The 25,066-nt window shown below is 48.1% G+C and overlaps 1 protein-coding gene and 1 pseudogene across 1 annotated transcript; one reads left to right on the forward strand and one right to left on the reverse strand.

Moving 5' to 3' along the window:
* Ddx27 (DEAD-box helicase 27) lies at positions 1–18,737 on the reverse strand. The gene is made up of 21 exons (XM_027946429.3): positions 18,595–18,737; positions 17,435–17,581; positions 16,757–16,816; positions 16,355–16,535; positions 15,828–15,871; positions 15,653–15,739; positions 14,754–14,859; positions 10,939–11,112; positions 9,652–9,802; positions 8,227–8,326; positions 7,937–8,078; positions 6,514–6,667; positions 5,710–5,791; positions 5,439–5,616; positions 4,130–4,236; positions 3,907–4,009; positions 2,345–2,439; positions 2,130–2,253; positions 1,670–1,757; positions 725–799; positions 1–588 (listed from the first exon to the last, which is right to left on the reverse strand). Exons 1-21 carry the CDS (start codon positions 18,685–18,687, stop codon positions 570–572), a joined length of 2,310 nt encoding a protein of 769 aa, XP_027802230.2. The 5' UTR covers positions 18,688–18,737; the 3' UTR covers positions 1–569.
* The window catches only part of LOC114101402 (Y-box-binding protein 1 pseudogene), a 12,721-nt pseudogene continuing 6,340 nt past the window's right edge, over positions 18,686–25,066 (forward strand).

The following is a 25,066-nucleotide window of genomic DNA, read 5'->3' on the forward strand; positions in this document are numbered from 1 at the left end:
GCAATTACTTCCTGGCTGGGGACATGGTTCAGTGGTAGAATGCTTGCCTTGCATACAAAAGGCCCTGGGTTTGGTCTCAAGTACCACAAACAAATGAATAAACAAATTCCTCACTCCACACCCAGCCCCTGTGAGCAAAAAGATACTCTAAGTGTTCGCGATGGTGCCCAGCTATCAGACGGCCACACAGGTGAAATACTGGAGTTCTGCCAAACCAGACTAATGTTTGGTTGTACTTGTTATATGAAAGCTACTCAGAAGGGAGCCAGCCTGGGCGGGTACTTAGGGAACACGTACTACTCTACCACCGGCAACTTTTTTTTTTTTGGGGGGGGGGGGGGGCAGGGGGTGCTGGGGATTGAACCTAGGGCCTCATGCATGCTAGGCAAACATTTTACCACCTAGCCACGTGCCCAGTCCAACTTTTTTTTTTTTAACACACAAATGACAGGCTTTTTTAGAATTTTTCTTTTTTTTTAAACAAATGGAGAAAACCAACAAACCAGTATGACTTCCCACAGGGAAGGGAGAGATTAAGACGCCCTGCAAACTTCGTCAGGTTGCCATGGCTATTTCTTCCTCTTGTATCTATTAAAGAAAATCAGCAGGTTAAGACCAGAAAAAGGAAGAAGCAGCTTGTTTTCCACAAAAGGTTTGTTTTTCAACCCCAAACAATCACAGTCTCCAGCCTTCCAACACCCATGTGCCACCATGCCCAGCTTACCTGGACTTGGATTTGAAGTTTCCTCCTCTTCTCTGATGGGGCAAACCCAACTGTTTCCTTTCTTCAAAGGAAGGGCTGCAAGTGAGAGAAGGGAAAGCTGAACCTGCAGGCTGTCGGACACAAAGGTGATGTCTCGTGCCCACCCCTCCACGCCACAGGAAGAGCAGCACTGCCAGGACCGCGTTTCCAGGGCCTGGGTTCCAAGCCCTTCTCCTTCTACCTGACAACATGCGTTTCCGGAAGTCAGGCCCAGCTTTAAGACCAGCTTGGCAGAGGCCCTTCTTCACCTGTGACTAGACTACTAAGACTCCCTGGGAAGCAGTCCAGCTGCCTGCAGCCCAGGGAAGAGTGGCAGACAAACCATTCCCATGGGCAAACCCATGGATTCTTTTCGGGGGGGGGGGGGGGGGGGGGTCTTTTTTTTTTTTTTTTTTTTTAAAGAGAGTGTGAGAGACACACACACAGAGAGAGAGAGAGAGAAGGAGTGAGAGAGAATTTTTTAATATTCATTTTTTAGTTTTCGGCGGGCACAACATCTTTGTTTGTATGTGGTGCTGAGGATTGAACCCGGGCCGCACGCATGCCAGGTGAGCGCACTACCGCTTGAGCCACATCCCCAGCCACTAGGGGGGGTTCTAATAGGACTGATCCTACAAAGTAAGATTTGTTAGTCTCCTGAGATAACTCTTTCTGAACTCAAAAACGAGTCATCTCACCTCCAAAGCAGGGGGGCCACAGCACTATGGAGCAGTGGTACCTTAACCCTGCTCCTGCTCTCACCCTGGGATCAACAGGTGGGCTTTAGGTGGGTGGGGGACAGAGAGGCATCTCTAAGTTCATATATTATAATTCTATGGTTATGTGAGATTTGGGAATGGAGAAACAATCAAAAGATTCATAGTTTCCCTAAAATACCAAGGACTCCATGATAACTTACAACCTTACCCAGCTCGATACTGCTTCAGGGCCTTCTTGCTGGTGTTGGTGAGTTCTTCATCAAATACAGATTTCTTCTTTGGCTTTTGCTTCTTGGCTGTGCGCCAAAAGAATGAACGAGACATGGTCCTCTTTGGCCCAAGCTCCTAAACCCCCTTTAGCTCCGGGTAATGAATTCAAGTTCAGTGGATCTCTTGTATTTAAGGACCCTGTGCATTTCCTTCTACCCTCACCAACTCCTCCAAGTAGCATCCAGGGAAGAGTCGGAAGACTCTGAAAGGCCAGAGTCCAAATCCTAGCTCTCCCCACCAACCAAGGGTCACTCCACCCTGTGAAGCCAATACAGGAAAGTTATATATCCTGGTACATACCAGTTATTCAAAAAATGTGGCTTACTATCATCCTTCAAATTTTCTCCTTGACCATCATGAGAACAGGCGACAGTCAGGGAAGGATCCTCCCCACCTACCAGGGCCTCTCGCCAGTTCCTCCTCAGGCATCGCCCTGGCCCGCTTGGCTCTGCGGTTCCTCTTGGCCAGTCGCTCAGCAAACATCTGCGCCTTGAGGATTTCAAACTGGGACCTTTCCTCTGCCTGGGAGAAAAGGGAGGGGTGAATGCAGAACAGACAGGGCACTCCGACCCCCAGAGGTGGTGGGACCAGACTCTGCAGGGAGGTCACTCACTGTCATCTCCCCCTTTTTCTTGGCATCCTTCATAAACTTCTTCCTCCTCTTTTTTCCCCTTAAGGCCAAGTCAAACTCCTGCAGAGCCTTGGCAACTGAAATGGGAAGAGAAATGAGGTTTCAGGGAACATTTTGTATTTTTAAAATTACAAGCAGAACACACCTATTTTATTTATTTAAAGTACTTTTTAGTCGTTGATGGACTTTTATTTATATGCTTGCTGAGTGGCTTACAGAGCTGCTGCTTGGCATCATGAGAATCGACCCTATGCCTCACACATGCCAGGCAAGTGCTCTACCACTGAGCCAAACCTCAGCCCCAGCACACCTATTTTAAATTAGTATATGACAATTTTTAAAATGACAAGGAAAAATGCATGATGATTTCCTCCACCTCACTAAAAAACATTCTTGTTTACTATTTCTTTATTAATCCATTTAAGGCATTCCTTATCTACTATCCTGTTAGGAAAGACGAAGGTTTGGTTCCATAAACTACCCACACCTTCCCACTGATATAACTCTATCTTTAACATGAAAATTTAACGTATATACACCTTTTTTTTTTTTTTGGTCCCATCAAATAAAGGCAATATTTCTGAAATTGCTGGTACAACGAGAAATAAAGGGTAATTCTGCAATTTCTACCAGAATTAGAAATAACCATACACTCTGACCTATAATTCCACCTTTAAAAATTTCTCCAAGTCAAGTACACTTGCTTAATTATGAAAGGCCAACGTACGAGGTTATTCACATCACTTGTTCATAATGGCAGAAAGTGGCAAACAATCTCAATGTCTTCCCATAAGAAACTACTTAACTATATTATAATCTACTCACGATAAAAGCCCACGCAGCCACTAAAAAGAAAAAAACAAAGCAGCTATGCATATGCCTACATGAGAAGAGCCCCAAGCTATGAAATATGTGAAAGAAGCAAAGAATGTAGAGTAGGGTTGGTTGGCTGGTTTTTAAATTATACACCAAGTATCTACTTTTTTGGAAAAATTTTGTTTGTTTTTTTGTAAAATATGTATCACATAAGATTTGCCACTTCATCCATCCTGAAGTATGTAACTTAGTGGCATTAATTACAATCACAATGCTGTACAACCACCTGATCACAAAACTCCAGATCACTACCACGATGCCAAGCAGCAGCTCTGTAAGCCACTCAGCAAGCTGCTCCCTTCCCACCCTCCTGGCCCCAGGATCTCTGCGACTTCTATGCCTTTGACGTTTGTCTATCCAGGTGCCTCATTTAAGTGGAATCATGTATTCGTCCTTTGTGTCTAGATTATTTCACTCAGCATGTTTGCAAGGTTCATCTACGGGACACATTTTCACGCATCCTACGGCTGAATGATCCTCCAGCGCGAGTGGGAGGTGCACATCGCTTTGTTCATCCATTCATCTTTTGATGGATACCTCCATTCCCACCTTTTGGCTGTTCAGAATATCACTTCAAAAAATGCCGGCATAGGCGTCTGCTGGAGCCCTGTTTTCAGGTCCTCTTTCTACACCCTCGGAGTGGAGCTGCAGGGGCCTCCCTCACTTACTTTTCTCCTTCTTCCTCTCTTCTTTGGTCTGGAACCAGCTCCTCTCAGGCTCTTTGTCCACTGCCTCCTTCCCCTTCTCCAAGAGCCGCTTTGCTGTGTTGATCTGTGGAGACAGTGAGGGAGCAGCTGCCCTGGGGCTGTGCCTGCGAATCCACAGCACGGCAGCTCCAAGCAACCTCTCCCAGACTCGGGGCAGATGACAAGCATCTGAGAAAGCGGGCACCTGGGCTTCCGACTGCTGCATCTCTCTCTCCTCTGCCTCCAGCTGCAGCACTGCATACACGTCTTTCTCCATTTTCTCAATCTTGTCCCGGAATTTGAGGATGACATCTCCAGGGGAGAGAACAGAAAAGACATTAAAATATGGGTGAATATTAATATACTATGTAGCTAATGAAAACCGATGGTCTATTTACTGACAGAAAAGTGTGATTTTTTTTAATGTATGATCTCTCTACTTAACATCCCCACTGAGAGCAGGGAGCTGTGACACAAAACCTGTATGGAAGTCCCAGATACTTGGGATCTGAGGTGAGAGGATGGCTTGAGCTCAGGAGTTTGGGGCCAGCCTGGGAAATATAGCAGGACCCCCATCTGAAAAAACAAAACACCCCATTCTTATCCAGGACCCGGCAGAATGCCAGCCTTTCCTGAGCAGCCTGCTAGAGCAGGGGCCGCTCCCGCCTCTCCACAGCATCAACCACTGGCTTATCTTTGACTTCTCCACCAGAACATCAGCTGTTTGGTCCCCTGCTCTGACCCCAGCGCCTGGAACAGAAGTGGAGCAGGGCACACAGCACCACTCAACAGCGATCCAGGCTGACTGCACGGAAGGAAAATGAGCAAGAGGACACCGTGACCGGGAGTGTGGAGGGGCGGGCACTGGCACACAAGGTGGGACCAGGGACTGATCCCAGGGATGCTGCTGCTACTAAGCTATGTCCCCAGCCCCTTTTTTTACTTTGAGACAGGGTCTCAAACTTGCAATCCTCCTGCCTCAGCCTCCAGTGTTGCTGGCATTTACAGGCATGCGCCCGTGTGCCCAGCTAGCTCTTTTTTTTTTTAATTTTAATATTTATTTTTTAGTTTTCGGCAGACACAACATCTTTGTTTGTATGTGGTGCTGAGGATCGAACCCGGGCCGCACGCATGCCAGGCGAGCACGCTACCACTTGAGCCACATCCCCAACCCCCCAGCTAGCTCTTTGACATACACATTTGTATTTATTTACTCATTCCAGATGATGAATACATACTACTTCTGTGACATTAATAAAAGTAACTTTTGAAGAAGATGGGTGGGCTTTACAGGACCCCACAGATCAGGAAAACCCCTATGAACGGGCTCTATGTTTTCATTCCTACTATCATGTCCTGTTATACACAGAAGCCTACAGCCCAGGGAAGTGAGGTAGACCTGCCCAGGGACTCAGCAAGGAGGTGGCAGAGCAGGGACTCAAGCTGGCCTGACTGCAGAGCACCACTCTCTGAAGCCACTCTCTGCCCGCCCTGCTCCAGCTGTGCCTCCTCACCCTGGGGAAGAATACGGGCCTTCACAGGGGCCTTGGCGGCCTTCACAATCTCCTTCAGCATCTTCCGCTCCTCCTCTCCCACCAGAGAGACGGAGCGCCCAGCCCTGCCAGCTCGTGCGGTCCGCCCCACCCGGTGTACGTAGTGCTTGATAGTGTTGGGCATCGTGAAGTTGATCACCTGCAGGGTCAGAATCGGCAGTCAGACCCTGCAGCATGGGAGTGGGGGTGGGGCTGCCGTGGGGCAAGAAGAAAAACGATAGGACCTTCTCACCGTTTTGACTCCCTCAATGTCAAGTCCACGGGCTGCCACATCTGTGGCCACAAGGATATCAATCTGTTCATCCTTAAAGCGCCTAGAAATATCCACAGAGATGCTTATTCAGATACCTATCCCAGAAATGCTCCCCAGGAGCCCGAGAAGCAGAGAGAATAGAGGGACGGGAAAGTCACCACAGAGCCTCCTGGAGTCAAGCAGCAGGGGATACATTCTAAAGGTCGCCGGTGGACACTTACACTCACCCTTAACAGCTGCCTACATGGGGACATGCAGATTTGTGTTCTGTCTCAAGCACTAATTCCTGTCCAGATTCAAGTTTGAGAACCAACAAGCTAGACTACAGGAAACCGTGAGGCAGACGTCTCTGTTCAGATCAGATTTGCTGTAACAACCCCTCCCAGCACCCTGTGAAGAACAGTGGCGGGTGGGGAGCTCTCCAGGGCTCCCCACCTAGAGGTCGACTCTGTTCTGTGAGAATCAGTGCAGCTAACACATGACCTGACAGTGCTCCAAGTCTTTGCTTTACTTTGCTTTTTTAAGGCTACGTGGTCCAGGCTGCTCTCAAAATTCCTGGGCTCGGGTGATGCTCCTGCCTCAGCTCCTGAGTAGCTGGGACAACAGGTAGCACCAGCAAGCTCAGTTTAGATTAAAAATTGTTAAGCAGGGCATTGTGCCATCTGTATCCCTGCTGCTGCTCTAACATAACCTTCTGGATCCTGTTTCCAGGTTCTCTGTCAGATGCAGAGAACCCTCTCTGATCAGCCCAAGGAGGAAAGGGAGCTGACATGGGAACCATACCGGAGGGCCTCCAGCCGCTGGGTCTGGGACAGGTTGCCGTGGAGTTCGCCCACCTGCAGCCCCAGAAGCCCCAGGAGGATGTGCATGCGGTGGGCCTGCTTCTTGGTCTGGGTGAAGAGCATCACATGGTCGGTGAAGGTTCTCGTCAACAGAGCTGGAGGGAGAAGAGTGAGCCGGCACCGTGTAGGGGCTGCTGCGCAACGCGCCTCCCTCACCTGAGAATGAGCCTGGTGTGCGGCACAGGGGCATAGGCACGGTCCCTGCCGGGTGAACTCACAGGCCAAGGCAGACAGGAACTAATTCCCCAGGATGATAAATGTCACGAGAGAAAGAGTAAAGGGAGGGTGGCAGAGCAGCGTTAGAGCTGACCTCCTGGAGGGGTGACTGAGGCTGAAGGACAAGGCAGACTATCCCATGAGGACAGGGATGCCAGGCTGAAGAAAGAGCAACGTCACGTCCTGGAGGTCAGAACGAGCATGGGGGATGAGAGGGCCCAAGCCGGCAGATGTGGCCCTCGAGGGTCCGGAGGGGTTCACTAGGGAGTCTGGATTTCCATAAGAGCAACGGGAGCTGCCACACCCAGGGTGTTTGTTCAGTAAGGAGGTAACGGGAGCAGGTATTCTTTTGTAAAGAACTGTTCAGCAGGGGCTGGGCTGGGGCTCAGTGGCAGAGCGCTTGCCTCACACATGTGAGGCACTGGGTTTGAGCCTCAGCACCACATGAAAATAAATAAACAAATAAAGGGGCTGGGGATGTGGCTTAAGCGGTAGCGCGCTCGCCTGGCATGCGTGCGGCCCAGGTTCGATCCTCAGCACCACATACAAACAAAGATGTTGTGTCCGCCGAAAACTAAAAAATAAACATTAAAAATTCTCTCCCTCTCTCTTTAAAAAAAAATAAAATAAAATAAAAATAAATAAACAAATAAAGATATTGTGTCCATGTATAATTTTTTTTAAAAAATTAATAAATTAAAAAAACAAACTGTTCTGCAGAGGGAAGAATGAATTACGAAGAGCCAACAGGAAGCAGGAAGAGGAAATTAAGCGGCTGCAGCAACAATCCAGGCAACACACAGTGGTGTCTGCATTAAGAAGCCAGAGTGGCAACTGAGGCTGGGGACACAACTCAGCTGGTAAAGTGCTTGCCTCGCATGACAAGGTTCAATCCCCAGCACCACTCACACACACAAAAAGAGCAGCAATTGGTGGCAAGTGGTCAGGAGCTCAGGAGGACACAAAGATGGACGGAGGGAGGAGCTGGGTGAGGCCAGCATGGTGATAAAGATGGATGGACAGCGGAGTGGCTCTGATTGAGGGGAAAACAGACGGAGGAGCAAGAAGGCAAAACCCAAATGCTTCGGGTGGACGCCCAGGAGGCCCGGGGAGCTGAGCACCCAGCCTGCCCAGCCCTGGGCCTTCACCTGCCACGATGGCTTCCCGGTCCCCTTCCCGATTAGGCCGGATGCGAATAAACTCCTGCCGTAGGAAGGGAGCCACATCCGTGTTGCTGTTCACAAACACCCGGACAGGGTTCTTCAAGGAGACAGAAGCCAGATCCTTCACCTGCCGAGCACAGAGCCAAGGGCGCTCAGCTTCCCGCGAGGAGGTGGGAAGGCAGCAACAACGCACACCCACGCAGCCCCTCAAGCCCAGCAGGGTCCTCTGCATGGCCCCCTGTGCAGACCCGCAACAGAGAAGCCCCTTGGCCCACCTCATCTGTCATAGTGGCTGAGAAGAGCATGGTCTGGCGGTGGTGGGAGCACATTCGGATGATCTCCTTCATCTGCTCCTCAAAGTACTCATCCAGCATCCTTGGGGCAGAGAGAGAGAGGATATGACATGACACTGGGGAACACGGTTCTGTCACAGCGAGTCACAGACTACCACGCAGGCTGAGGTTTGGCTGCCCCTGGTTGTGTTTAGAATTAATTTATTGTTATTTTACCCTTTAACCAAGATTCACTAAGAATTATCATCATGCAACATCTGCCTCATGTCTCTTTTTTTGTTACTAAACTATATACCAGTAAGTCTCTCATGACCCCAAACATTCCAACACACAGTAAGGACAATGACCTTGTCCCACATAACCCGTCACAATCAAGACATGGCAGTGTTTGAGTGTCATCTGAAGTACAGGCCACTTTCAGATGTCCTCAACTGAAATGCAGAGACGGGCTGTGCATCAGGAGGCTTCGAGAGGCCGTCTCTCCACTGTGCTGGGGACACCTGACCCTCTCCCCTCCCTCCATCCCACCTCCTCTTGCCCTCGGTGAGTTTACAGTCGCCTGTATTTGAGTCTGAGAGCCAGAGTTTCCGTATTGCAGCTGGCTGTCGTGTCTTTTGAGGCTTCCTTCACCCGGGACGTCCCCTCAGCCTCGTTCACCCTCTGGGTTTGTCTAGCTATCTCCAGGTGACTGACTGGATTCAGAGAAACCCCCACTGGTTTGGGGGCTAGGTGAGGTCATGCCCTTCTCTCTCACAGAACCAGAAACCTGAAGGAGGCGGAGGAGACGGTTCCACCCTGACGGACAGCACTGAGAGCCCCACAGCGGGGAGCTGACGAGTTTACTTGGTGTCGCTGGTGTGAAAATGAGAGGAGCCAAGGACCAAGCAAGCACATGCAGGGTCAGATGCTCCCAGGCCTGCTAGTTCTGAGACACTTCAACGTGAGAGGACACCTCAGCATGCCCCTTGCCCGCTGTGCCATCAGCCCAGCTCACCTGGCTCAGGCATGAAGGAAAGAGGTGAGCAGATAGGACACTTGTGAGAGAAAGAGGAGGGACGGAGGGACAAGAAGGGGTCCCACCACAGCCAGGGAGATGCCTACTGAAGCCACCACGCACAGCCCATCCCTGCATTACCCCTGCACCACTCACCATGATGGGGACACTACTCCTGAACCCGTGTGCAACATCCCCAGATCTCAGTTAGGAGCAGCAGAGCCCACATGTGACTGACGTCACCTCCTAACCATTACCATTACAGAAAGAAAGGAGAAAGCAGAAAAATCTGGACCACGCACCAACAGAGGCCCACGTGGGTGGTTGAAGGGGTGTCTCCACTTAGCTGAAGGCCCTATAGAATAATGCAGGGTGGCAGCTCAGAGTACCCGGGCGGCACCCTCAGGGCTCACCTGTCAGCCTCATCCAGGATGAGCACCTCAATGCTGCTCAGGTGGAAGGAAGGGCAGTTGTGGAGGTGATCGATCAGCCGACCCGGGGTGGCAATGAGGATGTCAGGTGCTGCCCGAAGAGCTGCTTCCTGAGATTTTACATCCAAGCCACCTGCAAGCAGAGAGACACACCAGATAGCCAGGTCAGCCAGCCAGTCACCTGTGTTCTAAGAACACCAGCCACCTGCCTTTGTCTCATGTCAGATGAACAGGAAAGAGCTACAGCAAGACTAACGGGGGCCTTGCCCACATGGATGCAACACACTGGGACAGACATATTATTTAATTACATTAGACGGAGTGAAAAATCCGAACAGGTGACAACACAACAGCATTTCCAGATAGAATGACTGGAACATCCCAGGACTGAAAGAGGCCCGGTAAAAACCGATGACGTCTTCACATGTGAGGACAGAGATCACCTCTGACTTCCAATTGCATAAGGAGGGTACACTGCAGGCTGCATGACACTCTCATGTAACTTTTGTATGTGGCTGTCGATGGACAGCATGCCTTTGTTTATTTTTATGCAAAGCTAAAGATGGAACCCAGTGCTCACAAGTGCTAGGCAAGCACTCTGTCCCTGAGCTGCAGCCCCAGCTCTCAAGTAACTTTATCAGGGAAACCCTGCCCCAAATAATATTTGACTCAACATTCATGCTAAGCAGAAATTATTCCCTAAAGTTGTTTAATACCAAAAAAAAAAAAAAAAAAAAAAATTCATAATTTTGAAGTTTCTTTTTTTTTTTTTTATTTTAGTTTTTTTCGGCAGACACAACATCTTTGTTTGTATGTGGTGCTGAGGATCGAACCTGGGCCGCACGCATGCCAGGCGGGCGTGCTACCGCTTGAGCCACATCCCCAGCCCCGAAGTTTCATTCTTTAAGAATAGTTAAGTCTCAATGAACTCTCTCCCCTCCCCAGTACCAGTACTACAAAAACACATCAGCCAATTTTTTTTTTTAAGAAACAGAGAGAGAGAAAGAGAGAGAATTTTTTTTTAATATTTAGTTTTCAGCGGACACAACACCTTTGTTTGTATGTGGTGCTGAGGATCAAACCCAGGCCGCATGCATGCCAGGCGAGCGCACTACCTCTTGAGCCACATCCCCAGCCCCACATCAGCCAATTTTTAAGTGGACTCAAGGGAACATAAAGGCCTTTCCTAGCCCCTGCTCCCACAGAGTGAGCCACATCCACCTTCCACCACATCACAGGTCCCAGGAACTGGCACCCACCCCGACTCACCCACAGCCAGACAGGTGGTGATGTTACAGAACTGGGCCAGCTGCTTGGTGACGGAGTGCACCTGGATGCCCAGCTCCCGGGTGGGAACCAGCACCAATACACGGGTCACAGGGCCCTGGCGGGGCTTGTAGATCAGACGCTCCAAGACAGGCAGAGCAAAAGCTGCTGTTTTACCTAGAGGGAGACAGCGGGGAAACAAGAACAGGTTTGGTTCCCCCCATGTTTAGGTTTTTTGCCAAGTACAGAAAATCTGTAAGTCCGGGCAAAGGAACATAAAATAACTTAAAAAAGTTTTTTTTTTTGGCTTTCAAACTATATGGTCTTATAAAACTACATAGGAAATGTCAAAAAAGCATGAAAATAAAGAATAAAATAAATAAAATTGAAAATTACTCAGAATTCAGGTAAACTATTTTCTTTTTTTTTAATATATTTTTTTTTTAGTTTCAGGTGGACACAATATTTTATTTTTATGTGGTGCTAAGAATCGAACCCAGTGCCTCACACATGCTAGGCGAGCACGCTACCACCTGAGCCACAGCCACAGCCCCAGGTAAACTATTTTCTTGAGTTGTTTTTGGTTTTTTGTTTGGTTGGTTTTTTGCATATTGGAGCCTCATACATTCTAGGCAAGCGTTCTACCTCTGAGCCACATCCCCAACCCTCCCTTTTAAAAAATATTCTTTATTTTTTTTTAAATGGTTGCATAGCATCCTAGCATATGAGTATCTCTACTATAAATTAACTGATCCTTATAGTTGGATGTTTTGGTTGCTTTTCACTAATACACAATGCAGTGATGAACATTCCTTTTATATAAATTCTCTGATCCCATGAAGGGCTTATCAGGGCAGGGCCAGGAGGTACTAGGTAGGATTAAAGAAAGACAACCTCCACCTGACCCCTTGACACCTGTGACCCAGAACTAGCCTAGACCTCCTCTACTGCCTCAGACAAACTAAACAAGCTCTACCTAACACAACTGTATCAACACCGATTTCCTGGTTATGATATTGACCTACAGTAACTTAGAATGTTACTCCTGGGTGAAGGATTCAAGGGACTCACTTCTTTATTTTTGCTACTTCCTGCTGATCTACAGTAACAAAGTTATAATTTTTTAATCCACTTCTAGAGATATTAACTCAGTGGTAGATAAAGTATTTAACATATGCAAGACCTCAGATTCAATACTTAGTACCAAAAAAAAAAATAAATTCTTAATTTTTTTTTAATATTTATTTTTTTTAAGTTGTAGATGGACACAATACCTTTTACTTTATTTATTTTTATGTGGTGCTGAGGATCGAACACAGGGCCTTGCACATGCTAGGCAAGCGCTCTACCACTGAGCCACAACCCCAGCCCCTTTTTTTTTTTTAATTCTTTACCCTCTGAATTGTGTTGGTATCTCTTAATATCAGTTAAAAATATTAATTTGTCATTATGAAAGAAATAATTTTTTAAAAAATTGATTTGTGCTTGGTGGGGTGGCACATTCCTGTAATCCCAGCAACTCAGGAGGCTGAGGCATAAGGACTGCAAGTTCAAGGACAGCCTCAGCAACTCAACAAGGCCCTTTGAGATTACATACCCCTGGGTTTAACTGTAGTACCACAAATGATGATGATAATGAGGATGACTTGCTACGTGTAAACATTTAAAATATACAAGTAGGGCTGGGGTTGTAGCTCAGAGGTAGAGCGCTCACCTAGCATACGTGAGGCACTGGGTTCAATCCTTAGCATCACATAAAAATAAAGATATTGTATCCACCTATAACTAAAAAATATTTTTAAAAAATAAAATATGGGGCTGGGATTGTCGCTCAGCAGTAGAGCGCTCGCCTAGCACGGGTGGGACCCGGGTTCGATCCTCAGCACCACATAAAAATAAAGACATTGTGTTGTGTCCATCTACACCTAAAAAATAAATATTTAAAAATAAAATAAAATATAGGGCTGGGGCTGGGGCTCAGTGGTAGAGCACTTACCAAGCATGTATGAGGCACTGGGTTCGATTCTCAGCACCAATTAAAAATAAATAAAAAAATAAAGATATTGCGTCCATCTACAACTAAAAAAATAAATAAATAAAATAAAACATACAAGTAGATCACCAATGTATAGGCATATATAAAAATTCACCAAGCTGCCAGGTGCAGTGGTGCACACCTATAATCCCAGCACTCAGGCAGGAGGATTGCAAGTTCAAAGCCAGCCTCAGCCCTTAGTAAGGCTCTCAGCAATTCAGCAAGACCCTGTTTCTAAATAAAATACAAAAAAGGGCCATGAATGTAGTCCCCGGTGGTTAAGTGGCTCTGGGTTCAATCCCTGGTGCCAAAAAAAAAAAAAAAAATCATCAAGCTATATACTTTGGATGCAATATGTGAGTTTTACAATATATAAGTTATACTCAATTGAAAAAGCAGTAAATGAAAATTAGCAAACATAAAAGCTGCCACAAGACACAATCAAAGGAACACCCTGTGGATGCACATGGACTGGCAGGAAAAACATCCAAGATTACCCATGTAGTGAGAAAGGCCACAGGCAGCCACATGTAGTCTGCTACCTTGGGCCGTGGCACATGCTGGTGCAGCTCTGTGAACTGCACTTAAGTTAAATGTATTCAACTGCATCTGCATTTGCCAAGAAAAATGCAAACACTCTGGAGTATCTGGTGGCAAAACACATTAGTGGGGGAGATGCAAATGGGGCAGATGGGGGAGCTTTTTACTGTCCCCCTTCCCAGTATATTTGCATTTGAATCATTACAAAAAGAGAAATGTTGTAGAAATTAAAGAAGCTAATTATTACAAACCATCGTCCCTAAAACCATGATTTTGTCCCATGTTCAAAATACTGAAGTGAGCCAGTCTTCTCGACCTCTGCTTACACATCTTTAATTTTTAGTGTAAATTAGTATAGATAACTAAAAACTCTTTTAACACTTTGAAGAGTGAATCCATATATTGCCAAACCGCCTCCAAAAAGAGCATGTGAATAAACTATGACAATTCTCAATTTGTCACAGAAAAAAAAATGAGAAAGAGTCAGAAGTCTAACAAAACTTCAGAGCACCTGTTGGTTCCCCATCGCTGGCTATGTGGTTTGAGAGAAGGGACCAAACACTGCAAAGAGTGCCCCGGAAGGTGCTGAGCATACTCTGCCCCGTCATGTCACTTGTGCCCTGAAGAGAGCACTGAGGCTCTCTGGCCTACCCCCTGGGGGTCAGAGGAAGGCGGGCTCCCAGGCACAGGCTGACTTGCCAGCTGTCCTAGTCCTGAGACTACTGATTTGTAGTAGATGATTTTGTCTTCTTCGCGGCATCTTAAGGACTGGACTATTCAACCTGCTTTTCCCTCTGCTCCTTGCTGTGACTGTAGGGAGCTGGGACACAGAGGTGACCTTCTAGGAGGTCCAAGGCAGAGATACCTGGTCTCCCACATGCACATGCCTCTGGGACTGGCAGTGCAGGCTGTGTGGCACTCTCTTGTGTCTCACCCCACCACAGAGAACCCTTCCTGTTTCCTCAGGTTCCCTCCAGCTACTGTCCCCTTGAGGGGGAGGTGCCAGAAACAAACTCAACATTCTATAAAATGCAGCTATGAAGACAAAATGGAAACTCGTCAACTCAAAATTCCTCCACACCTGCAAAAGCCATTAACATTACCCACTGAACATGAATTTCTGTAGACTTTGTATATAGTTAAGAAATCCAAGCACATTTAACAAGCCAGCTTGTGAAGTCAACTAAAGCCCTATTTGGGGTGTAACATGCTCTTCCACCACCCCAAGTCCCCATCCTTTCACCTGTCCCAGTGGCTGCACAGGCACAGATGTCCTTCCCCAAGAGACCCACAGGAATGCACGCCTTCTGGATCGGGGTGGGCTGCTTGAAGCCCATGGCTGTAATGGCCTGAAGAGAAGGAAACAGAGTCAGACCAGGCAGGGGAGCAAAGAGGAGTCTCAGCAGGAAACAAACAGGTTTGCAAACAAGACCCTCCAGGACACTCATTCCACACAGGACTGAGGGCCTGCAGGCGGTGCTACGCTAGCCAGGGAGGACGCATCCATAAACAATAGAAAACACAAAGCTGGCCCAGGAGCCAGGTGCAACTCAGGAGGCTGAAGCAGGGAGAACATAAGCTCGAGGCCAGCTTCCGCAACTTAACAAGACTGGAAAGAACTCTTGAGAGTCTCTCTCAAAACAACAAATAAAAAGGGCTTGGGATGTACTCAGTGGTAGAGCAGCCCTGAGTTCAATCCCTGGTACCAAACCAAACAAATGAAACAAAACCACCCCTCCCTGAGGAAACTCACAACCTGGGAAAAAGGAACAGACAAAAAGACAAACACAGTCCTAGGAAGACACAGAGAGGTGGGTGCACAGGGGTCTCGGCCAACGCTGAGGGGGTGAGGGAGAACCGCAACAGACCTCTGGGAGAAGAGTCTTGCAAGGAGGGGAACAGCAAGTGCAAAGGCCCCGAGGAAGAGGCTCTCTGGCCGAGCGAGGGCAGTGAGGCCGGAGAATGATGAGTGCCAAGAGACGCCACAGAGGGGACAGGGAGGGTGGAGCCTTACAGGACAATATAAGGAATTTGGCTTTTCCCCCAAGTTAAAGTGGGTGCCACTGAGGGACAGAGAGGGGCAGCAAGGAGCCCACCTGGGCTGCTGTAAGGATCCACCCAGCTGCCCAAAGAAGCCACTACCTTCAGAAGCGGCCGGGACAGGTTCATGTCCTGGAAGGAGAGGTTTTCATCATACTGCGATGCATCCTCAAAGAAGCCTCCTGCTTCCTACACGGAAGACGACGACAGTTCAGCAAACGGGACCCATGAAAACCCAACGACCTCACGGCTGCCCGGGCCCCAAGCCCACGCTCACCTGTCCCTTCTTCTTCTTCCTTCTCTCCTTCACTTTGAGTGTATCTACAGAGAGGACGCCTGCTGAGCACAGCGGGAGCCAGCACCTGCATCCGCCCGCGATGTCCTCAGCCCGCAATGTCCTCAGCAAGCCGTGACCGCCTCACCGGCCTCACCCAACCCGACACAGGGGGCTTCTGCCACCAGCCCCACTTCAAACATGAGGACCCCAGGTGGCAGTGTGATGAAGTGACTCGCTACGGTCAGGCAGGAAGGGAACCTGGCAGGTGTGGCCCAGGCTGCCCACACCGTGTCCTCTCCACACATGGTGACACCTCCGCACAAAGTTCTGCCCAAGATACTCCTGGGCTATCTGGGTGAACCCCATGACGTGGTCACCTTAAATTAAGTCTGAGTCACAGAGGCAGCTGGCAGCTGTGTAGGACTGCAGATGGGGAAAGAGGAAGCCGCAGCAAAATCCCAAAGAGACCCTGAAACCTAAGGAGGAAGTGCCCCAGGGCGCAGGGACCAACCTGCCACCACGCACACCTGCTTTGGTAAGGATATCCTCCTCGGCTGCCGAGTACTCGCTCTCAGACTCCTCCTCTGCCGAGCCTGCCTCCTCCTCTGTCCCCGCCAGGTCCCCCTGCTCCGGGTCCCCCGGTTCCTCGGGCTCCAGGCCCACCTTAGCTTCCTTCTCCTCCAATTTCCCGGCCTTGGCTTCTTTGTCCTGGGGGATAAAGAGAAGAAAGCAAGAGTGATTACAAGTTTCAGGAAATTCAGACTCTAAAGGGGCAATACTGAGTCTGGAGTCTGGGCAGACACTGCGGGGCTCCTCTGTGCACAGCCCTAAGAGCCCTGCACGCTGCACCCCAACCCAGGCTTAAAGAGACAGGCAAAGCCAGGCTCACAGGACGGCTGGGGAAAGGTGACAAGTGGCTCCTGTCTCACCTCCGTTTTCCTTTTCTTTCGCACTTTCTCAATCTTCTCATCTAAGGTAGTGGCTGCCCTCTGCAGATAAAAATAAAGAGAAAAAAAGAAATATGCATGTAGGAGAGATATCAAGCAAGGTTTCCGAAGGTCAGGTCTTAAACATAGCTCTGTAAATTTTTTAAGTCAAACAAGATTTGTAATGTTGGGTGCTCCTAAACCACTGGGCTGCTGTTACCAGATTTTCTGTAAAAAATGGGACCTATGTTGCCCAGGTTGGCTTTGAACTCTGAGGCTCAAGGATCCTCCCACCTCAGCCTCCTGAGCAAATGGGAGTACAGATGAGCACTACAAAATCAAGAGGGTATGTCTTAATACGTCTGAGTTCATTACCCCCCATTCCAGAAAAAGCTGTCATGTAAATTTTATAAGAAAAGAAATATTTTTGATACTTCTAAACGTTAACTATAGATTTATGTTCGTAACTAGCCTGCAATCAATCCATTTTGCAATATCTTATACTTTAGTATTAATCAAGACTATAGGTCCCCTGTGATTTCCGTTCCCCATCCCATCAAAACTATACCATACATTTCACAGGATTCTGGTACCTGCTGAATGTCAACAGGGCAAGAGGCTGTGATGTCGGGCTAGTCCCAAGACCCACTGTCTGGAGCTGCCTGTGACTGTCCATCTCACCTTCTTCTTGAGCTGGCTCATGACATCAGCCAGGGCCCAGCTGCCATCATACATCCCCTCCTTCTCAGTGAAAACAAAGTCAGGGTTGAAATCGGCACTGCGGTTCTTCTGCAAGGCCTTCTGCTTTCGGCCCAGCACAATGGGCCCCTGGGAAGAGGACAGGGTGATTGTGAGGTGAGATGAAAGAATAGTAGGAAAGGAAGAAGGAAGGTAGGATGTCCAATAAGAAAGTAGAAACATACAAGGCTAAAATAGAGTTAGAAACCAACCAAGCTACAGTTTTCAAGACACCTCTCACAGTAACTGACAGCTCAAGACGACCAAAAAACGAGTAGGTTTGAAGAAAATCTGATCGACACAATTAACAAGCTTCATCCCAAGGTACCTGTGCAAAAACCACACCTACCATATGAGAATGCACATGGAAACCAGAAACCTCGAACTCACAGAAACAGAGAATGGAAGGTGGATGCCAGGGGCTGGGGTGTGGGAGAAATGGGGAGAGAAGGAAGAAGCTGTCAAGAATGACTCCAAGCCTTCTGGCAGGATAGGAAGCTGAGGTAAACCAGAAACTGGGCCTTGTAGGAGATGAATCTGTAAAAGTCGTGGGACGTACAAAAGGCGGTGTCAAGTAGGCAGGTGAGTCTCTGCAGAGGGAAACACCTGGGTGAGTCTCTGAACCGTAAGCACCTTCTTTGTGCTCACGGTCTGTAAATCATCCCACCTCAACGCAGGCGTCAGCGCCCATCTCGGTTCACTGCGGTCCCCAAAGTTAAACACCACGTCTAGCACATGTACGTAGTCAATTAGTGGCTTGATGAACAGATGAATGGATGGATAACATTGCTCCCTGCGCAGGAACCAAGACTGATTTCACCTCTGGATCTCTATTACCCAGGGCCTGAATTAAATACCAGGTCATTGAACGGATATTAAGTTCAGCAAAGCGACACATAATGGCACGGCCAACAGCAGAGGTGGGGAAAAGCTAATAGCGAGCAAACTGAGGAAGATCCCGGGGTCCGAGTGAGACCCTCCCCCAGGGGATGCTGAGGATTCAGGGACAGTGACCTAGGAATCACAGGGAAGGGAAGATATCAAGGACTCCCGAGGGTCTGCACCCTGACCCAGCCGCGCCCCCACCCCCCGCCGGCTCTTACCTCCTCCTCCTCGTCTCCGGAGTCAGACTCGGGCTCCACCGGCACCTCGTCATCTTCGCCTATGGTCCCGATCAAACCGAGCTCCGCCAGCATGCTGAAGCAGCAGCCACTTCCGGTGAGGAGCGGAGCAGGCCCTTACTCTTCCGCAGTCTTCTCATCGACACCGCGCATGTGCCATACGTCACTTCCGTTCGAGGAAGGCCCGCCCACGTGGCTTCATTTCCCGAGCTCAGCGCGCACGCGGCTGTGGGGGCGTGGCTTGTATGACGAAATCAAGGGGCGGGCCTTGGTGTAAATAAAATTCCATTGTCTGTGTTCTCAGAAAATATGGGATTCTTTGAGGAGGGTGCGAGGCTTGAAGGAAAACTTCCAAAGAAGTGTTTGATAAGCTGTATATGTCTGTATTTTTGGACAAAAAATTGTGGCAGAAAGTACAGCAAACGATTAGCCGTTATTATCCCTGGGTAATAGAATTCTAAGTGATTTTTTTCCTTAGATTTTTCACCCACAGTAAACATTTACTTTCATAAAAAAAAAAAAGTAAACATAAGAATAGCTAATGCGGAGATAGGAAAGATAGTGGAATGAAACAGACACCATTACTGTATGTATACATGTGACTACATGACCAATATGATTCTGCAACATGTACACTCAGAAAAATGAGACAATATATCCCATCTATGTATGATATATCAAAGTACATAAATGCATTCTACTGTCATGTATAACCAATTAAAACAAATTTTAAAATTAAAAAAAAAGAATAGCTAACGCTTACATAGCATTTATTATGCACTAGTACTGATCTTAGTACTTTTGCACATATTCACTAACTTCATCCTTACAACCCCAGTCTGGAGGAACCATTCCTGTTGGCATTTTACAGATGAAGAGACTGAGGCTCAGAGAGGTCCCAGAGTCACAGAGACAGTTAATAACAAAGCCAAGAGTATAATCCAGGCAGTAGCTTCAGTTCTTAGAAAAGAAGGACTCAGAGCATAGCAGAAACTTTCCCCTCATCTGCTTATGAAGATCTTACTTGTTAAGTCAGCTAAGAATACCTGATCCAGGCAATTCCCCCTGAGCACCATCTCCTAGATGAAGTCACGGGTACTACCTAGCCTCCTTTCCAAATCAACATTTTCTTCTTGAAACAGACCACAAAAGTTGGATCCATTGTTATTTTTTCCTTTGTTGCAGTTTTGCCCATTTTTAAGTGTACAATTAGATGTCATTAGTTACACTCACAATATTGTGCAATTGCTTTCCAAAGCTGTTTCATCACCCCAAACAGAAATTCTGTAACCATTAAGCAATAGCTCTCTCATTCCACTCTCCTGCAGACCAGGCTAAACTCCCATCTACTTTCCATGCCATGAATTGACCTATCCTAGATTTCATATAAGTGGGATTATACAGTATCTGTGCTTTTGTGTCTGGCTTGCTTCAAAAGCATGATATTTTCAAGTTCATCCGTGTGCTAGCATGTACCAGAATTTCATTGTGGCTGAATCGTGCTGCACTGTGTTTTACACACAGTGTAAAACACACAGACCACATTTTGCTTATTCACTCATCTGTTAATGGGCGCTTGGGCTGTTTCCACCCTTTGGCTACTGTGTATAATGCTGTGATGAACATTGTCACACAAACATCTATTTGAGACCCAGTGTCAAATCTTTGGAGTATATTCCTAGTAGTGAAATTTCTGGGTCATATTATTTCGTCCAGCTTTCTGAGGAACCACCAAACTGATTTCCACGAGGTCTGCACCATTTTACATTTCAACCTACATGATGTATGAGGCTTTCCATTTCTCCACATCCTCACCAACACTTTTTTTTTTTTTAATGATAGTCTCAAATGACTGTGTGTGTGTGTGTGTGTGTGTGTGTGTGTGGTGCTGGGGATTGAACCCAGGGCCTTGTGCATGCAAGGCAAGCACTCTACCAACTGAGCTATATTCCCAGCCCGCAACGTTTTTTTTTGTTTGTTTGTTTTGGTACTGGGGATTGAACCCAGCGGTGTTTTACCACTGAGCCACATCCCCAACCTTTTTTTATGTTTTATTTAGATACAGGACCTCATGAGTTGCTCAGGGCCTTGCTAAGTTGATGAGGCTGGCTTTGAACTTGTGATCCTCCTGCCTCAGCCTCCTGAGCCACTGGGACTACAGGCATGTGCCACTGGGCCCAGCATTCAGGTGACTTTAAATGGTGATGGTGGCGGCGATGGCAGTGATCTTCGAAGCTTGCGAATGAAGAGTAGCTAACACTTGGTTCAGTGATAGCTCCTGGGGCAAAGCTTCTTCACCTACAGATCCTAAGGGAAGGTCTCTCTCATAAATGAAAGACTCCCTTGGGAGCACATAAGTACAGAATCTGCACCAGCTTCCCAAAGTCCATCCCTTCAGTCCATGTGAAAACTCTTGTTCCAGACAGTGGACAGCAGAGGCTCCATGTGACTCACCTTCCACCCAGCTCCGCCCTCCCCCAGCCAAGCTCCTGTCTCTACTCACGTCTCTGTGCTCACTTGGATGTCTCCAGCAGCCTCCCTGGTCTCCCTGGTCTTGTTCTTGTCCAGAGCCTTTTGCATGGGCTGTTCTCACGGCCTGGAAGGCTGTTCCCTTGCTTCATGCCTGCCTCTTTCCCATCCTCAGGATTCTGTTGGAATGGGACTCCTTGGAGACGCCTCACCACCCAGAAACTGAAAGCGTTCACCTTGCAGATCCTCCATCTCATCGTCTTTTATTTCCCTCAGGGCATTTAACATACTTTGAAATCACCGTATTTATTAATTTGGGGAACTCGCTTGTGGTCTGTCTTTGTAGATGGGAGCTCTGGGAGGCCAGGTCCTACTCTACCTCATCCACTGCGACGGCCCTACTGCTTCCTACAGTGCTTGCAGGGTGGGTGTTTAGTACATAGTAGGTGGATAAAGGAGGATGTGGCCCTGGGTTTTCAGCCACACGTCAATGTTTGCTCACCCCAAGTAGACGACACAGCGCTCTGGATCCCCCACCCCTACCGAGATCCAGAGAGCAGGAGTCATCTCTGCACAGAGGAGCCAGGCTTCCAAAACGCCCCTGGTGAAGGACCAGCATTTCGCATCTCCAATCCAGGGAAGACTGGGACTCTTCTAAAATACAAGAAAAACGTGACCATGTCAGTTTACCAGCAAATCTTCTGGATGCTTGTTCTCAACTTCTATATTTATAGTATCACAAGCAGGTGATAAGCAGTTGACAGAAGTCCCCTGTCACAGACCACTGCCTTAGAGCTCAGCACCACACGTAGTCGGTGTCAGTGTTGAGAGCACCAGCTTGGAACACTTCGGAATCCAGGACAGTCACATCACACAGGACTGAAGGCAAGGACGGAGCAGGATGCGGTGGCCACGCCTGTAATCCCAGCAGCTCAGGAGGCTGAGGCAGGAGGATTGCAAGTTCAAGGCCAGACTCAGCAACTTAGCAAGACCCTGTCTCAAACTAAAAACTAAAAAGGGCTGGGGATGCAGCTCAGTGTAAAGTGCTCCTGGGTTCAATCCCCAGTACCAGAGGCAGGGGAAAAGGCAAGGAGGGGGATGAATAGACTCCATGAATAAAGGATGAAGAGCAACACCGTCCATCTGTGTGCCCCACTTGGTAGCCACTAGCCACATGCAGCTATTGACCACTTGTAACATAGCTATAGGAGAAACTGAAGGTTTCATTCTAATTTTTTTCTTTTGTAGAGCAGATTGACCCCAGGGCCTTGTGTGTGCTAGACAGCTGCTCCACCACTGAGCTACATGCCAGTCCTAATTTTAATCTTAATTAATTTACACAACCACATGTGGACAGAGAAAACTGCTTTTGAAGGTGCAGTTGCATCAAGTTATGCCACTGAACACTCAATGCCACTCTCTCCTTTATATCTCCTGATAGTGAATCCATTTCCAGGAACTATCCCTCCTACCTCCTCAATACTGGTCCGGTCCGGTCTGACTGCTTTCTCTCTCCTGCAGCTCAAGGGAAGACAACACCCTTCCAGGGGCATGCATCCTTGATTTCTCTTCTGCCTCTGTGCTCCCTCCCCTCTGTCCCTTGTCATCACCATACCCTGCCAATGTCGTCTCTTGCAACTTCTGGCAACTCAATTTCTCTCCTCGACCTCTCATAGTAATGAACTTCATACAGGGCGCGGCTCCCTGCATCCAATCAGGTGCTTCCCCTGCCCCATGCACTGTTAAAAATCCTCATGTGGCTTCCCAAGTTTTATTAGGATAAGTTAAACCCCTTCCTACAAGGCCTAGAAGCCTCTCCTTGGTTCAACTCCTTCTCACCTCCAACCGCTGAGTCAAACCCTCCCCTTCTCCCTTCTTTTCCTTTCTCACCCTGACTCTATCTCCTTTTAATAAAAGGCTTTTATGGTCATGATTGATGCGATTCTCCTTTGGAGCAGCAGCTGCAGTTGCAATTCTGCTTCCATTTGTAGCGAGCTGACTGAGGGGCTCCCCCGCCAGATTGTCCGCAACATGAGAACCAGTGCTTGGTCTGCTTTGGCTCCAAATATGATTTTGCTGCCTGGCACAATGATGGTGTTTATTGGTGATTTGATATCAAGGCAGTTTAGCAGGGAGGTTGATGGCACGGCTTCCTGGGTTCAAATCCTGGCTCCACCTCTTATTAGCTGTGACATTGGGCAAATTAGTTTTGGGCCTTCGTTTTCCCTCCTGTACAATGGCAACAGAATAAACTGGGACTGGTGGCACACGGTTGTAATCCCAGTGACCGTGGAGGCCAAGGCAGAAGGATTGCAAGTTCAAGGCCAGCTAGCACAATTTAGCAAGATGTAAAATAGAGCTGGGAATGTAACTCCGTGGTAGAGGCTCCTGGGTTCAAGTCTAGAAACACACACACACAGAAGGCGATAGAATGAAACTCGGGTCTTGAGTTGTTAGAGGACTACAAGTTTGGAAAGAGCACTTGGCACATAGAAACACCTGATAATGTCAACTATTACCGTTCAGTGAACATGCATTATTATGAAATACGAGGATGCTCCCCCCCCCCCCGACTGAGATCCTTCTCCCCTGCATGTGGCAGTAATCATGACACCATGGTCCTCTCAGTCTCTGCCTTCTACTTCCTTCTCCTCTACGCAGGAGCAGATTTTTAAAAATGCAAATCAGATCCAACCACTTTTTTGTTTAATACCTCATTTAAGGGCCACAAAATCAAGGCCTGATGCTAATTCGGAGATACCAAGACATTTTTTCCCTTCATGTCAAAAAAGTTCTCAGTCTTGGCACTACGATGACATTTGGGTCTAGTGGGGACCGTCCTGTGTGGTTGATTAGGGTGTTCAGCAGCATCCCCCAGCCTCCACCCACCAGACATCAGTGGCATCCCTCACCCGCTGTGACAACCAAAAATGTCTCCAAATCCCCCTGGTCAACACCCTGCTGCTGACATCGGAGCCTGCAGGCTGCAGCCAGCCTGGGCTCCACTGGGGATTGTCCACCGAGGCTGCCCGCCGGCCCTGGAAATGGTTCAGTTTGTGTGTTAGTTTGCGGGGCTGCCATAGCAAAACACTATGAAGGAGTGACCTCAGCAAAAGTTCTGGAGGGTGGAAGTCCAAGGTGCAGACAGGGCTGCTTCCCTCTGAGACCTTCCTTCTCCTGTCACTGTAAGTGGCGTCTTCTCTCTGCGTCTTCTGCCGACTCCTGTGTGTGCCTGAGTCCCACAGTCCTCTTCTCACACCCCAGCTGTATGGAATTAGGGTTCACACTGACAGCCTCCATCCAGCTGAATGACCTCTCCAAGTACCTCCCCTGGGGTATTTAAATACAGCGCCCTGAGGTCTAGGGAGTGAAGACTTCAGCACAGGAATGGGGGAGACACATGATTCACCCCTTCCTGCTCCCTACCAAAGCATCACCCACATCGTGAACGATCAAAAAGCTTTACTTTAAAGACACATTCAAGGGCTGGGGATGTGGCTCAAGCGGTAGCGCGCTAACCTGGCATGCCTGCGGCCCGGGTTCGATCCTCAGCACCCCATACAAACAAAGATGTTGTGTCTGCCGATAACTAAAAAATAAAAAATACTTAAAAAAAAAATAAAATAAAGACACATTCAAAACAGCCTCATGGGGATGTGATGCACACTTTGTGCAGTCCACACACTTGTGTGCACAGAGTCATGCCACCGTGATCACAGCCTAGTTCTCGGACATTCTCATCACCACTTAAAGAGACCCTGTGCCAGTGACTCCTTTTCTCCCCGCTCCTGCTGATCCTTGGCAGCCACTCACCCACTTCCTGCCTCTAGGGGTTCACCTGCGCTGCCCGCTTCATATGAATGGACTCATGCAACGCGTGGCCTTTTGTGATGGATGGGCTTCTCTCACCTACAGTGATGCTTTCAGGTTCATCCCTCCTGGGTTGTGCATCAGAACTTTCTTTCCTTTTATTGCCAAATAATAT

Source organism: Marmota flaviventris, chromosome 2 (assembly GCF_047511675.1).
Source record: "Marmota flaviventris isolate mMarFla1 chromosome 2, mMarFla1.hap1, whole genome shotgun sequence".
In the NCBI taxonomy this organism is placed as follows: domain Eukaryota; kingdom Metazoa; phylum Chordata; class Mammalia; order Rodentia; family Sciuridae; genus Marmota; species Marmota flaviventris.

Bases quoted from the DNA above. Each gene is read 5' to 3' on its own strand.
- Ddx27 (XM_027946429.3), bottom strand. From the start codon at position 18,687: ATGCTGGCGGAGCTCGGTTTGATCGGGACCATAGGCGAAGATGACGAG. The intron at 8,327-9,651 runs GTGAGCCCTGAG...CTCTGCCCCAAG, and splicing joins ATCCTGGATGAGGCTGACAG to GATGCTGGATGAGTACTTTG. The intron at 5,792-6,513 runs GTATGGTTCCCA...GGATATTTCTAG, and splicing joins CAGCGGCTGGAGGCCCTCCG to GCGCTTTAAGGATGAACAGA.